Here is a 16,001-nt window from a genome sequence, read left to right as displayed (position 1 = left end):
CTGCGGAGGGCGCTCAGCATCGCCAAGGACTGCTCTCACCCCAACCATGGACTGTTTACCCTCCTACCATCCGGGAGGCGCTACAGGTCTCTCCGTTGCCGAACCAGCAGGTCGAGGAACAGCTTCTTTCCGGCGGCTGTCACTCTACTAAACAACGTACCTCGGTGACTGCCAATCACCACCCCCCCGGACACTTATTATTTTTTTAATTCAAATCGTTTGCTATGTCGCTCTTCAAGGGAGATGCTAAATGCATTTCGTTGTCTCTGTACTGTACACTGACAATGACAATTAAAAATTGAATCTGAATCTGATTCTGAAGACGTACAGGTTTGTATGTTAATTGGCCTTCTATAAATTGCCCCTAATGTGTAGGGAGTGGATGTGAAATTGGGATAACATAGAACTAAGGTGAATGGGTGATCAATGGTCAGCATGGACTCGGTGGGTTGAAGGGCCTGTTTCCATGCTGTATCTTTAAACTAAACTAAACTAGCTGAGTTACTCCGGCACTTTGTGTATATCTTGAGAATTGAATTGATTAGGTTGCTGCAGCAGAGAGTTGTAGTTAACTTGGAGACTTAATGAGATAAAATAAAAATCATGTGAAAGGTGCAATGCTAAGCAATTATCCACATGCACATCTCTTAAATGAGTGAGACTGCCTCTGCAAATGTCTAACCATGTGGTCCATTGATATTTAAATTAATTGGCGGTAGTAGAGATATGGTATTTGGTAAAAGGTATCTCAGATTTGATTGTAACCGTTTAAGCTGCATTGGAGGTTTATTCTGTCAGTTTGAGCCAACATTTTGCCCATTATGCACTCCACCCTTCCTCAGCTCATCTGTTGCCAGCTCTGATTTGTCTGGTCTTTTCTTTTCCCCCCCCCCCCCATCCTCCCCATCCTCCCCATCCTCCCGCTCTCCCCGCTCTCCCAGCTCTCCCCGCTCTCCCCATCCTCCCCGCCCTCCCCACAGGGTCTGAAGAAGGAGTCTGACCCGAAACGTCACCTACACTTTTACTCCAGGCATGCTGCCTGACCCGCTGATGTACTCCAACATTTTGTGTCTGTCTTCGGTATAAACCAGTATCTGCAGCCAAAATTTGTAACAAGATGGACACAAAAAGAGGAAGTTCCTTCGTACACAGCTTATGAGTGTAGGTTGACAGCAAAGCATCCTCACCCTGACCCCTGCTGGCAAGATATGTGTGGGATCTGTCCCGACTATGTGTGGTAATTAAAACAAGGCACCCATTTTGATAATGGAACTGGATAGCAAGCAATAAGCCACCATTTTGATTAGTTGATATATTTAACCTGTCCTGCCTTCATATCCTATGGAGAAAGAATTCTGGGATTTGCCTTTCTCGGGAATACCGGGAACTTCAGTTGTTGAAATCGTCAGCAAAACATTAAGATGCTGAGGAAACATCTCTGTAGAAAATGGATAGGTGACGTTTCGGGTGAGGACCCTTCAGGGTCAAGGGTCTGAAGAAAGGTCCTGACCCGAAACATCACCTATCCATTATCTCCAGAGATGCTGCCTGACCCAGTAAGTTACTCCAGCACTTTGCTTTTTTCTGTATAAACCAGCATCTGTGGTTTATTTTCATTACATGGTGTTTGACCTGCTGAGTTACTCCTGCATTTCATGTTTATCTTTAGTAGAAAAAAAACACCCGCATTTTCTTTTTCTTATAAGGTGCTGAGGAAACTCAGTGGGTCAAGCAGCATCTATGGAGGGAATGGACAGACCCTTTGAGACCCTTCCTGCCACAGATTCTGCCTGACCCACTGAGTTCCTCCAGCACTTTTTGTTTTGACCAAGATTCCACCATCTGCCATCTCTTGCGTCTCTCTTTCTTTATCACGCGTTGACCATCAAGGGAGTCACCCGTCTTTGGATGGTTGCTCTTCCCATCTAGTTTCCTTCCCTTATATCTACTCTGCATGCACTCCGAACACAGAGTGAGCTAAATATATTTGCAGAGTCAAGCGTCAGTATTCGGTGTAAGACATAATCCATGTGGAGTTCTGCTTTTGTTTTGTATCTACAACAGTAAGCATATGCTCTGGAGCTTGTGTGATGCAGCTTCTAAATGTGGGTTCACTGAAGTTCACTCCAGCTTGTGATTGAGGCCACTAGTATCTATTTCCAGCCAGTCTTTAGCTTAGACTTTACTTTACGGAAATAAGCCCTTTGCCCCACCGAGTCTGAGCTGACCAAAGATCACCCCATACACTAACTAGCACTGTCCTACACACTAGGAACAATTTACAGTTTTACCGAAGCCAATAAATCTACAAGCCTGTATACCTTTGGAGTGTAGGAGGAAACCGAAGAAAACCCGCGTGGTCATAGGGAGAACATACAAACTCCACACAGACAGCGCCTATAGTCAGGATTGAACCTGGGTCTCAGGTGTTTTTAGGCAGTGACTCTACCGCTGCACCACCATGCTGCCTAGTCTTTGAGTGTGCCCTATTCATCCAGCCTTGTAGTCCTCCTGCTATCTCTCTTTACATCCTCTGTTACTGTATTTATATTATACAGAAAATTAACTCAAAACAACTTTACAAAAAAACACCAAATGGTTTCCGCTTCAAACGCAATGGCGCAGCGCTAGAGTTGCCGCCTTATAGCGCTAGAGACACAGGTTAGATTCTGACTATGTGCTATGGAGATTGCATGTTAGACAATAGGGCCATTTAGCCCTTCGAGCCAGCACCACTATTCAATATGATCATGGCTGATCATCCACAATCAGTACCCCGTTCCTGCCTTCTCACCATATCCCATGACTCCGCTATCTCTATCTAACTCTTTTGAAAGCATCCAGAGAATTAGCCTCCACTGGCTTCTGAGGCAGAGAATTCCACAGATTCACAATTCTCTGGGTGAAAATGTTTTTCCTCACCTCTGTTCTAAATGGCTTGACCCCTAATTCTTAAACTGTGGCCCCTGGTTCTGGATCCTCCCAACATTGGGAACATGTTTCCTGCCTCCAGCAATGTCCAATCCCTTAATAATCATATGTTTCAATAAGATACCCTCTCAGCCTTCTAAATTCCAGAGTGTACAATCCCAGCCACTCCTTGCTATCAAAATATGTCAGTCCCGCCCAGGAATTAACCTTATGAACCTACGCTGCACTCCCTCAATAGCAAGAATGTCCTTCCTCAAATTTGGAGACCAAAACTGCACACAATACTCCAGGTGTGGTCTCACTAGGGGGCTTGTACTACTGCAGAAGGACCTCTTTGCTCCTATATTCAATTCCTCTTGTTATAAAGGCCAACATGCCAATAGCTTTCTTCACTGCCTGCTGTACTTGCTGCTTACTTTCAGTGACTGATGAACAAGGACCCCCAGATTTCGTTGTACTTCCCCTTTTCCTAGCTTGACACCATTCAGATAATAATCTGCCTTTCTGTTTTTGCTACCAAAGTCGATAACCTCACATTTATCCACATTAAACTGCATCTGCCATGCTTCTGCCCACTCACCCAACCCATCCCAATCACACTGCATCCTCATAGCACCCTCCTCACACTTCACACTGCCACCCAGCTTTGTGTCATCTGCAAATTTGCTAATGTTACTTTTAATCCCTTCATCTAAATCATTAATGTATATTGTAAATAGCTGTGGTCCCAGCATCGAGCCTTGTAGTACCCCACTAGACACTGTCTGCCATTCTGAAAGGAACCTGTTAATCCTTACTCTTTGTTTCCTGTCTGCCAACCAATCTTCTATCCATTTCAGTACCCTACCCTCAATACCATGTGCTCTAATTTTGCCCACTAATCTCCTATGTGGGACCTTATCAAATGCTTTCTGAAAGTCTTGGTACACTACATCCACTGGCTCTTCCTTATCCATTTTCCGAGTTACATCCTCAAAATATTCCAGAAGATTAGTCGAGCACGATTGCGCTAGGATGAGGTGTTCCATACCAGGGCATCGGAGATTCTTCAGGAAACGCAGGTTCCCTTTCCATTATAGATGAGGCTCTCACTAGGGTCTCCTCGATATCCTGCGTCTCCGCTCTTACTTCCCACCCCCCCCCATTCGTAACAAGGATAGTTCCCCATTGTCCTCACCTTCCACCCCCTGAGTTACTCCAGCATTTTATGTCCATCTTTGATTTAAACCAGGACCTGCAGTTCTCCCTTTTACCAGACTGTGCGATGGATGAAGAAAGGCTCGCTGGTGCTCCTCGCGACTCGGGTGTGGGGTCGGAAGCTGGGACACTAAACGGCCGGGAAGAGGGTGTGAGCTGGGGATGGGTCGACAGGTCATTCCATCCACATTGAGTTTACATTTTACATTTGTTTTATTTAAGTTTCTGGCACTCTATGGTGCTTTGGAGACACAGGAAGGATCAATGGGCCAAGGATGTATTGTTGTTTCAATGGATAATCCAGAAAGGCTCTGGAACTGAGGGTGCCGGAAAGTCCGTGTTCAACCTGTGGTATATATTTTAGCTTTTATTGATCTCTCAAATAAAAGATTACGTTTTGAGAGGAAACTCACTAACGACATTACAGAAGGGTCTATCAATGGGGTTATATGAACAAGACAGTCAAAGGAAAGATTTTTGAACTGGTAGTGAAGTAGGAGGTTGTCGAACTGTGAAGATAGTCTCCAAATAAATCCACAAGTGAGTTCAGGAGTTTCACCTTGATTCACAATGCGGTCTGATTGTGGAACTCGCTGTGTAAAGAAGCTAAGGCAAATAGGAAGGATGCATTTAATCAACAGTTCTCTCGCTGACCAGTCTGATGAAGGGTCTCGACCCATAACGCTACCTATTCCTTGTCTCTAGAGATGCTGCCTGACCCACTGAGTTACTCCAGCACTTATTCTATCTCCTGGTGACCACTTGGGTTTCCTCCCGCATCCTAAAGACGTGCAGATTTGCAGGTTAATTGGCCTGTGTACATTGCCCCAAGTGTGCAAGGAGTGGATGCGAAAGTTGGATAACTTGGAAGAACTAGTGGGAATGGGGTCGATGATCATCGTAAACTCGGTGGGCTGAAGGGTCAGGTTTCTGTGCTGCATCTCTAAGCTAAAAAAGACTCTGGAAGGTTTTATAATGAGAAATATTCAAGCTGTGGATATTATTTATCATTTTGCATTTAATTTTCTGTAGATTAAAATCATCATGTTACAATTTGAATTGATTTTATTGATGAAATGAAAGACTGAAAAAAAAAGAATTTGAATACTGACATTTTTGCAGCTGCAGTGATTTAAGTTTTGTTATTTTAGACAGAACAAACTGATGAGCTGCTTGAGCTGTGACAACTAAAACCCTTGGTCTATCAGCCACTGAGCACGTGCAACCACATCATTGGAGTAGTCTCTGCCTGTTGTATGACTATCTACCTCCGCATAGCTGGAAACGTTGCCTGGTCCCATGTTGTAGGCAGAAATCCCACCTGTTGTAAACAGACAGAATGTTAACAGCAACAGCAATTTATAAACACATGACCTTAATATGATAAAATAGACTAACTTGAATGTTTTGGATTTAGGTTTATTGCCGTCACGTGTACTGAGGTACAGAGGAAAGCTTTGCTTCGCATGCTGTCCATCAAGTCAATACAATATACATGTTCATTAGTCAGGGTGTCGGGGACTATGGGGAGAAGGCAGGAGAATGGGATCAGATGGATCAGCCATGGTTGAATGGGCCGAATGGCCTAATTCTGCTCCAATCACTTATAAGTCACAGGAGTAGAATTATAAGTCACAGGAGTAGAATTAGGCCATTCGGCCCATCAAGAAAACCCTTCCATTCAATCATGGCTGATCAATCTTTCCCTCTCAACCTCATTCTCCTCCCCATAACCCTTGACAGCCGTACTAATCATGAATCTGTCCATCTCCGCCTTAAAAATATCCAATAACTTGGCCTCCACAGATGTCAGCGGCATTAAAGCAAAAAAGAAGCACAAACCTTTAAGTTGCTTTTCACTTGTCCAGCTTGGAAACTTCAGCCCGATGGCATGAATCATATCTATCAGGATCTGCGTTGCCTGCATAACATGTTCTTTGCTGTTCCAACTTCCTTTTATATTATGATGCCTTTTGTCAACCTGAAATAGACATAACAATTTTTTTGCCTTAAACTGGAATTCATTTCTCATTGCAATGCTGTTAAACTGAGAAACGATCATAAGATGATTCTAAAGTTAGTTGTGCTAAGTTGCAGTGGTAGAAGTGGTGCAAACTCCGTACAGATAGCACCTGAGGTTGGTATCGAACCCAGGTCTCTTACATTGTAAGGCAGCAACTCTACCGCTTTGACACTGCGCCGTCCTCATGAGAGATCGGAGAGAGAGTGCTAGAACGCGGCAACTCTCTATGCTGTTCCAGATAAGCAACTATTGTACTAGTGTACAGCAACATTGGGCAGAGCCTGTTTCCATCCTCTATGGCGGCATGGGGGCGTAGCAATTGAGCTGCTGCCTTACAGTGCCAGAGATCCTAACCAAGGGTGCCTTCCAAACGGAGTTTGTACTTTCTCCCCGTGACCTGTTTGGGTTTTCTCCAGGTTCTCCGGTTTCTCTCTCACTCCAAAGACGTACTGGTTTGTAGGCTAATTGACTTTGGTAAAATTGCAAATTGTCCCTAGTGTGTGTAGGATAATGTGGGTTCGCTGGTCGGCGCGGACTCCGTGGGCCGTAGGGCCTGTTTCCCCCGCTGTATCCCGAAACTAAACTAAACTAAACTGGTTCTAAAGAAACTAAATGGCCTCCTTCCATTCTGAATGTTCCCATCAGATAGAAAGTTTTTGCAGTATAGACCCTTGGCAATAGAGGGCAATGTTGTTCCATGTATGTACATTTCTGAAAGGAGGCGATTTCAGTTGATGTTGTATTTGTTATCCTTTGGTTTCTGGGAATTAGCAGCAGAAATCTCAAGGTGCTGGATACCAGCAATGCTGTCTCTGTAAAACCCTCCAAATATCAGCAATGGAAAACAAATTAAATTGCAGCAATCCAAAACAGAACCAAAAATTGCTGGAAGAATATATCTGTCAAGTACATTTTGTGGATGGAAACTGGTCAAGGATTTGGATCTTGAGGAGGGGGCTGGGGGGGGGGGGGGGGGGGGTGTGGGGCGGAGAGCAGAGAGGATATAACTCTCAAAGTGAAGCTGTGGGGAGGAGAGAGGTGTCAGATGCAAGATGACATGGAGGTGGGGCGATATAAATTGGGTGTTAGGAAGCACAAGGAGTTTAGTTTAGTTTAGAGATACAGCACGGAACCAGGCCCTTCCGACCACCCAATCCGTGCCAAATGACAATCCCCATATACTAACACTATCCTACGCACTAGGGCCAATTTTTACCAAAACCAGAAAACCTACAAACCAGTATGTCTTTGAAGTGTTGGAGGAAAACGCAGCACCCAGACGAAAGCTACCCTTTCACAGGGAGAATGTGCAAACTTCACACAGACAGCACCTGATGTCAGGATCAAACCCTGGTCCCTGGTGCTGTGAGGCAGCAGCTCGTCCAGCTCATGTTCATAAGTGATAGGAACAGAATTTGAATGTTTTCTGCTCTCCTGTCCTTGTAGTGCGGGTAAGAAATCTGGAAAAGGGGTCAATTTTTCCTATTTCAGTGGAAGGGCTAATGATTCGAATTGTCAAGATGGAGACACAAGGAACTGCAGATGCTGCAACTAAACTTAAGTTTAAAACAAAAAGTGCTGGAGGTACTCGGGCAGTATCTGTGGACGGAATGGACAGATGCTGTTTCAGGTCAGGACTGTTCTTCAAGCCTTTTTGATCAGTCTGAACAAGGGTCCTGTCTAGAAACGTTGCCTGTGTATTCCATCCACAGATGTGCTGAGTTTTTCCTGCACTTTGTTTTTTTAATACCATCTGAATGATTAACTGTTTCAACCAACACATTATGACTGTCCTGCACGTTCTGTTTAATTTAATTCTAGCATTGCCAATATTATTACTTTGAGTCGTAGAGTCATATAGCCCTCTATAGTGGCAAATTAACCTCACTGCCAGCATGGTTTTGGACCTGCTAGGAAACTGGAGCACCCAGGCAGGACATGCAAACTCCACACAGACAGCACCTTAGGCTAGGGTCGAACCTGGGACTCTAGCTCTACTTTTGAATGCACAGAACACTACTAAGAGGGGCTGCGAATTGTATCTTTGAGTGGTGTAAAAAATCATTGGGAATTCATACTTCTACCCAGAGTAGGGGAATCTAGAACCAGAAGGCAAAGGTTTAAGCTAGGAAGGGGAAAGATTTAATAGGAACCCGAGGAGCAACTTTCTCACACAGAAGATGTGGGTATATGGTACAAGCTGCTAAAGGAGGTAGTTGAGGCAGCTACTGTAACACCATTTAGAAACATAGAAATTAGGTGCAGGAGTAGGCCATTCGGCCCTTCGAGCCTGCACCGCCATTCAATATGATCATGGCTGATCATCCAACTCAGTATCCCGTACCTGCCTTCTCTCCATACCCCCTGATCCCCTTAACCACAAGGGCCACATCTAACTCCCTCTTAAATATAGCCAATGAACTGGCCTCAACTACCCTCTGTGGCAGAGAGTTCCAGAGATTCACCACTCTCTGTGTGAAAAGTCATTTAAAAGACATTGGGACAAGTACATGGATAGGAACGTTTTAGAGGGTTATAGACCAAATGCAGGCAAATAGAACTAGCTTTGATGGGGCATATTGGCTGGCATGGACATGATGGGCTGAAGGGCCTGTGTCATCGCTCAATAAACAACACTGTGCTGCTTTGCTGCGACTGTTCCGATCAGTGTCAAAGGGAAAGTTTTCTCTTTGCTGCGTTGAAAAGAGACGTGTTTCTACCTGCATTAGGCCATAGGCGTTGCCATGGTCACCCCAGCCATTTTGCAAGCAGTTGCCCGCTCTGGATTCGCGGGACATGATGGCGCCGATGAGGGCCGCATCGATTTCCTTGGCATCGGCAACATCCTTGATCAAAGACTTGTACTGGTTCAACCGCTGAAGGTCAGTATTGACCAGCCTTTGAGAGGCTGCAACACCTGTGAGATGAAACAAAATGGAAGCAAAAGTCATAGACTCAAGTCATACAACACAGAAAGTTCATCACTTCATGTCATATGCACAAAATTAGGATATTGGGCTCGTTAATAGTCTACTCCATTCAATCATGGATGATCTATCTGTCCTTTTCAACCCTTCTCTGCGTAACCATTGACACCCTTACTAGTCAAGATTCTATCAGTCTCCGCTTTAAAAATACCCAGTGATGGCCTCCACAGCTGTCTGTGGCGATGAATTTTACCGATTCACCACCTTCTGAGTAAAGAAATTCCACCTCATCTCCTTTCTAAAGGTAGGTCCTTTTATTCTGAGGCTATGGCCTCTGGTCCTAGACTCTCCCACTAGTGGAAACATTCTCTCCACATCCACTCTATCTAGGCCTTTTACTATATGGTAAGTTTCAATGTGTCCCCTCATCCTTCTAAACTTCAGTGAGTAAAGACCTGGTGCTGAAAAACACTCATCGTAGGTGAACCCAACTATCCCCGGGATCATTCTTGTAAAACTCCTCTGGAGCCTCCCCAACATCAGCACATCCCTCCTCAGATACGGTGCCCATAACTGCACACAACACTCACAAAATGTAACTCATTGGGTCAGACAGTATCACTGGAGAACATGGACAGGCGATGTTTTGGGTCGGGACCCTCTTCAGACTGATTGTGGTGAGGAGGGAGGAGGGGGAGGGGGGGGGGATGGTGTGAGAAAGCTGGAGGAAGTTGAGGTAGGACAAAGCATGACCTATCAGTGATAGGTGGATATAGGAAAGGGGCGGGTTGGTCTGGCAGATGGGTGGATAAAGACCAGTGATGAAAAGACAAAAAGTGTGAGATAAGAATAGAAGCTGCAGGAAATGCAAAGCCAGAGGACGGAATAAAGGTGGGAGGGGTAAGTCTGAGTTTAGTTTATTGTCATGTGCACCAATGTACAGTGAAAAGATTTTGTTCTGTGTTAAGAAATCAGTGGAAAGACAATACATGATTATAATCGAGCCACAGTGTACAGAAACATGATAAAGGGAATAATGTGAATAATGTTTTGTGCAAGATAGTAAAACAAGATTGTCTGCATTTGGTCTCAACCCAAAATATCACCCGTTACTTCTCTACAGAGATGCTGCCTGTCCCACTGAGTTACTCTGTCTAAAGTCAATCTAATGTCCAATCATAGATAGTCCAAAGGTCTTCAATGACATGGATAGTGGCTCCAGACTGATCTTTAGTTGGTCATAAGATGGTTTAGTTGCCTGATAACAGGTGGGAAGAAACTGTCCCTGAATCTGGAGGTGTGCGTTTTCACACTTCTGTACTTCTTGCCTGATGGGAGAGGGGAGGAAGGGAGTGACCGTGTGAGTCGTCCTTGATAATGCTGGTGGCCTTGCTGAGGCAGCGTGAAGTATAAATGGAGTCAATGGAAGGGCGGTTGGTTTGTGTGATGGAGTAGGAGGTATCTACAGTTAGTCACCTACATTTAAATGAACGGCCAATTTAGAGCTAATTTGTCATTGTCTCGATTCACAAAAGATCAGAATCCCTCTGTTGCATCCACTCCTTACACACTAAGGACAATTTACAGAGGGCCAATTAACCTACAAACCTGCATGTCTTTGGGATGTGGGAAGAAACCGGAGCACCCGGAGGAACCCCATAGGGAGAACACATACAACTTGGCAATTCATCAATTAATTATTCCACTCGCTTACCACTGTAATTTAGATTGTCCTGATTTGCAGTTGTCTGGGAAGCTCCTGTTGTCTGAACCTGTGTAATATCACCATAGGTAGTATATCCTAGTAAAATACACACGTTATCCTCAAATGGCAAACACATCTGATGCAGAAATAACATTAATTAACCCCCCCGCCCCCCCCACCTTTCATTGTATCACGTATAAAGCCATAGCATCAGATACATGGAAACAGGCCCTTCAGCCCAACTTGGTCATGCCCGGCATGATGACCCTTCTAACTAGCTCCATTTGCCCGCTTTTGGCCCAGATCCCTCTAAACTTTTCCTATCCATGTGCCTGTCCAAGTGTCTTTTAAATGTTGTTATATTACTTGCCTCAACTACCTTCTCTGGCAGCTGCTTCCATATACCCACCACCCAATGAGTAAAAAAAATGCCCTTCAAATTCCAATTAAATCTTGTTCCTCTGACATTAAACATAGAGCCTCTTGTTTTTGCTCCACCAACCCTGGGTAACTCTGTACATTCACTATCTATTCCCCCCATGATTTGATACACCTCTGTAAGATCACGCCTCAAGCCTCCTGCATTTGAATTTGGATTGTCAAGGGACACTTTCCAATCCCTCAAACCCTGGAGCACAGGAGCGGCACAACAGCTATCTATATTAACATTGCAATAATATCAACATAAACATTATATTCATGAAATGTCAAGAAAGTGCAGAAACTAAGAAACATTGCTAACTGTTGTCTGCTATTATTTATACTCCACATTAGCCTCCGCCCATTCCCTGGAATCTAACTCATTACATTTTTACATTCCGATGTTGATTTGAGACACCAACTTTGAAAACAAATCAGAAAGGAAAAACAGAGAGAGAGGAAGAGGGGCAAAGAGAGGGAGAGCAAAAAAGAGAGAGAGAGGGGGGTAGATTGAGAGAGGGGGTTCAGGGGATAGAGAGAGAGGGGGCAAGAGAGAGAGGGGGCAAAATAAAGAGAGAAAGAGAGAGGGGGAAAGAGAGAAAGAGGGGGGGAAGTGAGAGAGTGGGGAATGAGAGGGAGAGAGAGGGGAAAGAGAGTGGGAAGTGGGAGAGATGGAAAGAGAGAGAGGGAAAGAGAAAACGGGCAAGAGAGTGAGGGGGAAAAAGATAGTGAAGTGGAGAGAGAAAGAGGGGGAAGGGAGAGAGAGAGAGGGAAAGAGAGAGTGATAGAGGGGGAGAGTGAGAGTGGGAAAGTGAGAGAGAGGGAAAGAAAGGGGACAAGAGAGAGAGAGAGAGAGAGAGAGAGAGAAGAAAAGCTTACGTGTCATGGTGCACACAGCTGCTGCACCTGATCGTCAAGGCAGGCCAAATGTAGATCTGAAAAAATGCCAGATAATCACCCCATTATATAAAAGCTAACATCAATGAGTCAATTCATCTAAGCAAATCACATGATCAACAGGTTATGCAATATGAAAGGAATGTTACCAGCGATTGTCAAGAAATGTAGCAATATAACAATTATTGTTAATCTATTTAATGAAATGTTGCTACCAGCCTAACTTTAGAACTTTACAATGGACAGTCCAGAATACAGTCATCCCACCTAATCAACAGTGGGAGATACGAAGGCTCATTTAGAATCACAACGTGGAAACAAGCCCACCGGCCCTACTTGTCCACACCAACCAACGCCCCATCTACATTATTCCCACTAACTTGCATTTGGCCCATATCCCTCTAACCCTTTCCTCTCCGCATACCTGCCTAAATGTTTCTTAACCTTTGCTATAGTACCTGCCTCAACTACCTCCTCCGGCAGCTTGTTCAATGCACCAACCACCGTTTGTGTTAAATAGTTACCCCTCAGGTACTTATTAAATCTTTCTCCCACTCATCTTATACCCATGTCCCCTGTTTCTCGATTCCCCTACCCTGGGCAAGAGACTCTGTGCTATTCCTCTCACAATTATGTACGCTTCATTTTGCACACTACATTTAACTAAACATCAATGCAAAAATTTGCATCTTATTCTGATTTTATTCGACTGGTATGAACCACAGAACAGGAAGATTCATTTAACTCAGAAACTCCCCCAGGGAGGAGGTTACTAAAATGTCTGTGAAACTGTCAGTTTTAATTTGCACAACTTGTTTTGAAGGGAAGTGGCAATTTACTATAATTGCTTTGGTGAATTGGTTGCGGTCATTGAAGAGAAACCCACCTGGCCTCGGCAGTTGAGGTGACATCTCAAAAGGGCCGATTCTGAAGAAGAGTACCTTCTTCAATATTATCATTAAAGGATATTGAGGATTTGGTTATTCCCATGCTTTTGTTTATGAGGGCTTGCTGTGTAAAAGATGGCAGCACTGTGGCCTGCATTTAAGTAGCGACTGCTCTTAGCACTTTGTATTAGTCATAGAGTCGTACAGCGTGGAAAGAGGCCCTTCGGTCCAACCTGCCCACAACGACCAACATGACCCATCTACACTAGTATCACCTGCCTTTGAATTAAACCCGGATTGCACTCAATGTCTGTGGCACTTTAAGGCAGTAATTCTACCGCTGTGCCTTGTTCATAAAAGCAAAAGTACACACACACACACACACACACACACACACACACAACTAAAACATTTAAACCAGCCTAATTACATTGAATAAACTATCAACATATCTTTCTGCCCGCTGCTGATTTGAATGAACACACTGGCCTGGTTATCTTGGCAAACTCATCAAATGCAGCAAAATATTGCACAGGTACAGGCTCTTCAGCCCACAGTGTCCACAACAAACATGATGTCAAGAGTGTTATATTGTCACATGTCCCAAAAAGTAACAATTAAATTCTTGGAGCAGCACAACACATCAGATATGCCAAGCCTGGGGATATTGATCATGAGGTCATGTGATAGGAGCAGAATTACACCATTCGACCCATCAAGTCTACTCTGGGCAGGCCATGCCAGACTGGGTATTCTAGAGTAAACAATTCAAGTTTATACAAAGTTTCCTTGTAGAATACCCTCTAATTCAGATATTATTCTGGTAAACATCTTCGGTTTAGTTTAGTTTAGAGATACAGCACGGAACCAGGTACTTCGACCCACCAAGTCCATGCCAACTAGCGTTCCCCGGATACGAACACTATCCTACACACACTAGGGGCAACTTACAATTACACCAAGCCAATTAATCTACAATCCTGTGTGTCTTTGGAGTGTGGGAGGAAACCAGACCTGGAGAGTAAACCCACGCAGGTCACAGGGTCAATGTACAAACTCAGAACATACAGACAATGGCGGAGATTGAAAGCGCCTCGATGGGCCAAATGGCCTAATTCTACTCCTTTCACATGACCTTATGACAAGCACTCTCAGTCAGGATTGGATTTGTGTCTCTGGCGCTATATGGCAGCAACTCTACCGCTGCATTCCCGTGCCATCCCAAAATAACCTCTTCAACGGCCCCACATCCTTCCTGTAATGGTTGTGACCGGAATACTCCAAATGCAGCCTAACCAAAGTTTTATAGACCTCAGCAGAGAATTCAATTACAATTGTAAATGAACTACCCCCAACTACCTCCTCTGCCAGCTTGTTCCATATACCTAACACCCTTTGTGTAAAGAAGTTGCCCCTCGGGTTCCTATTTAATCTTTACACACACACACACACACACACACACACACACACACACACACACACACACACACACACACACACACACACACACACACACACACACACACACACACACACACACACACACACACACACACACACACACACACACACACACACACACACACACACACACACCCACCCACCCCCCCCTTAAACCTATGCCCTCTGGTTCCTAATCCCCTTACTCTGTGTAAAAGACTGGGCCCATGTATTCCTCTCATGATGTTGTACCCTTTTATAAGATCACCCCTCATCCTCCTGCACGCCAAGGAATAAAGCTCAATCTCTCCTCATAGCTCAAGTCCTGGCAACATCTTTGTAAAACTTTAACTGTTAGCATCAATGCCTACAGTAGCAGAAAATTATGACTGAACTTACCGGCAGCCTTGACTGGATTGCTCAATGTAAGCTGCGTATCTCTTCAACTGAAAATGAAACTAAAAATGCATTTCCTGTAAACTATGCCATTTCTTTTATCTAATTTCATTGCCTGCAGTCATACATATAATAATAAATAACAAATCCCACAATCAACACAAATTAACATCCACCACAGTGAGTTCACCAGGCACCTCCTCACTGTGATGGAGGCAAAAGTCTTAAAGTCTCTGTCTCTTCCCTCCTTATTCTCCCTCTGCTCTGAAGCGATCCAAGCCTCCGATGTTGTTACCCCACCGGGCGATGGTAAGTCAGTCCCGCGGCTCAACCGAGCTCCGCGAACGGGCCGGTTCAAGCTCCGTGGCCCGGGGTGATCGAAGCTGCCGAAGATGCCGCCCTCCAGTCCAGCGGATGCAGCTGTTGCCGCGGGAGCTCCGTAAAAACAGGTCACCAACCTGTGACCTGCGAGCTCCCACTGATGTCATCCACTGGCCCGCGGCCGGAACGCCACCTCAGCCACCGGAATGCCGCCTCTGCCCCAAGTCGGGCCGCCGCCACCGGAATGCTGCCACAGCTCCAAATTCGGCCAGCCTCTCGTTGGTGAGTCCTGGCTGGATCTGCTTCCAGAGCCTCTAGGTCAGTCGCAGTTGGAGGCCGCCAGCTCCGCCATTAGGCCTCAGCGCAGACGGAGGCAGAGAAGGGATACAACAAAAAGAGTCGCGTTCCCCCGAAAGAAAACAAAAAAACATGTTTTACCCCCCCCCCCACCCCACCCCCCACACATAACACAACCTAATAAACTAAAATTTAACTAAAACAAAAAAAAAAAACAACAAAAAAAAAGTAAAAACAGACGGACTGCAGGCGAGCCGCAGCTGTTCAACAGCGCCACCACTTCCGGAGATTGCTGCAGGGTTAGTTAATGTTGCCAGCTTACATTGCCAAGAGAAGTTGACGCCCATTTGTAAGCAGTAATGTAAGCACGTTGATCTCTCTTTCACTAGTTTAGTTTACTTTAGTTTAGTTTATTATTGTCACGTATACCAAGATACAGTAAAAAGCTTTTGTTTGCCTGCTATCCAGTTGAAGAAAAGGCTATACGTGAATACAAACACGCCGTCCACAGTGCACAGATACATGATAATGGGTGCAACAGCCAGTGCAAAGACATAACA

The 16,001-nt window shown here is 44.8% G+C and overlaps 1 protein-coding gene across 1 annotated transcript; it reads right to left on the bottom strand.

The window, feature by feature from the left end:
- Nucleotides 1-5,128: 5,128 nt before the first annotated feature.
- On the bottom strand, nt 5,129-15,567 carry LOC129702286 (lysozyme g-like). The gene is made up of 6 exons (XM_055644001.1): nt 14,827-15,567; nt 12,083-12,138; nt 10,793-10,879; nt 8,872-9,068; nt 5,971-6,109; nt 5,129-5,449 (listed from the first exon to the last, which is right to left on the bottom strand). The coding sequence occupies exons 2-6, from the start codon at nt 12,087-12,089 to the stop codon at nt 5,316-5,318; spliced, it is 564 nt and encodes a 187-aa protein (XP_055499976.1). The 5' UTR covers nt 12,090-12,138; nt 14,827-15,567; the 3' UTR covers nt 5,129-5,315.
- Nucleotides 15,568-16,001: the final 434 nt, after the last annotated feature.

Source organism: Leucoraja erinacea, chromosome 12 (assembly GCF_028641065.1).
Source record: "Leucoraja erinacea ecotype New England chromosome 12, Leri_hhj_1, whole genome shotgun sequence".
Taxonomy (NCBI): Eukaryota; Metazoa; Chordata; class Chondrichthyes; order Rajiformes; family Rajidae; genus Leucoraja; species Leucoraja erinaceus.
This window is presented reverse-complemented; position numbering and strand designations above follow the sequence as displayed.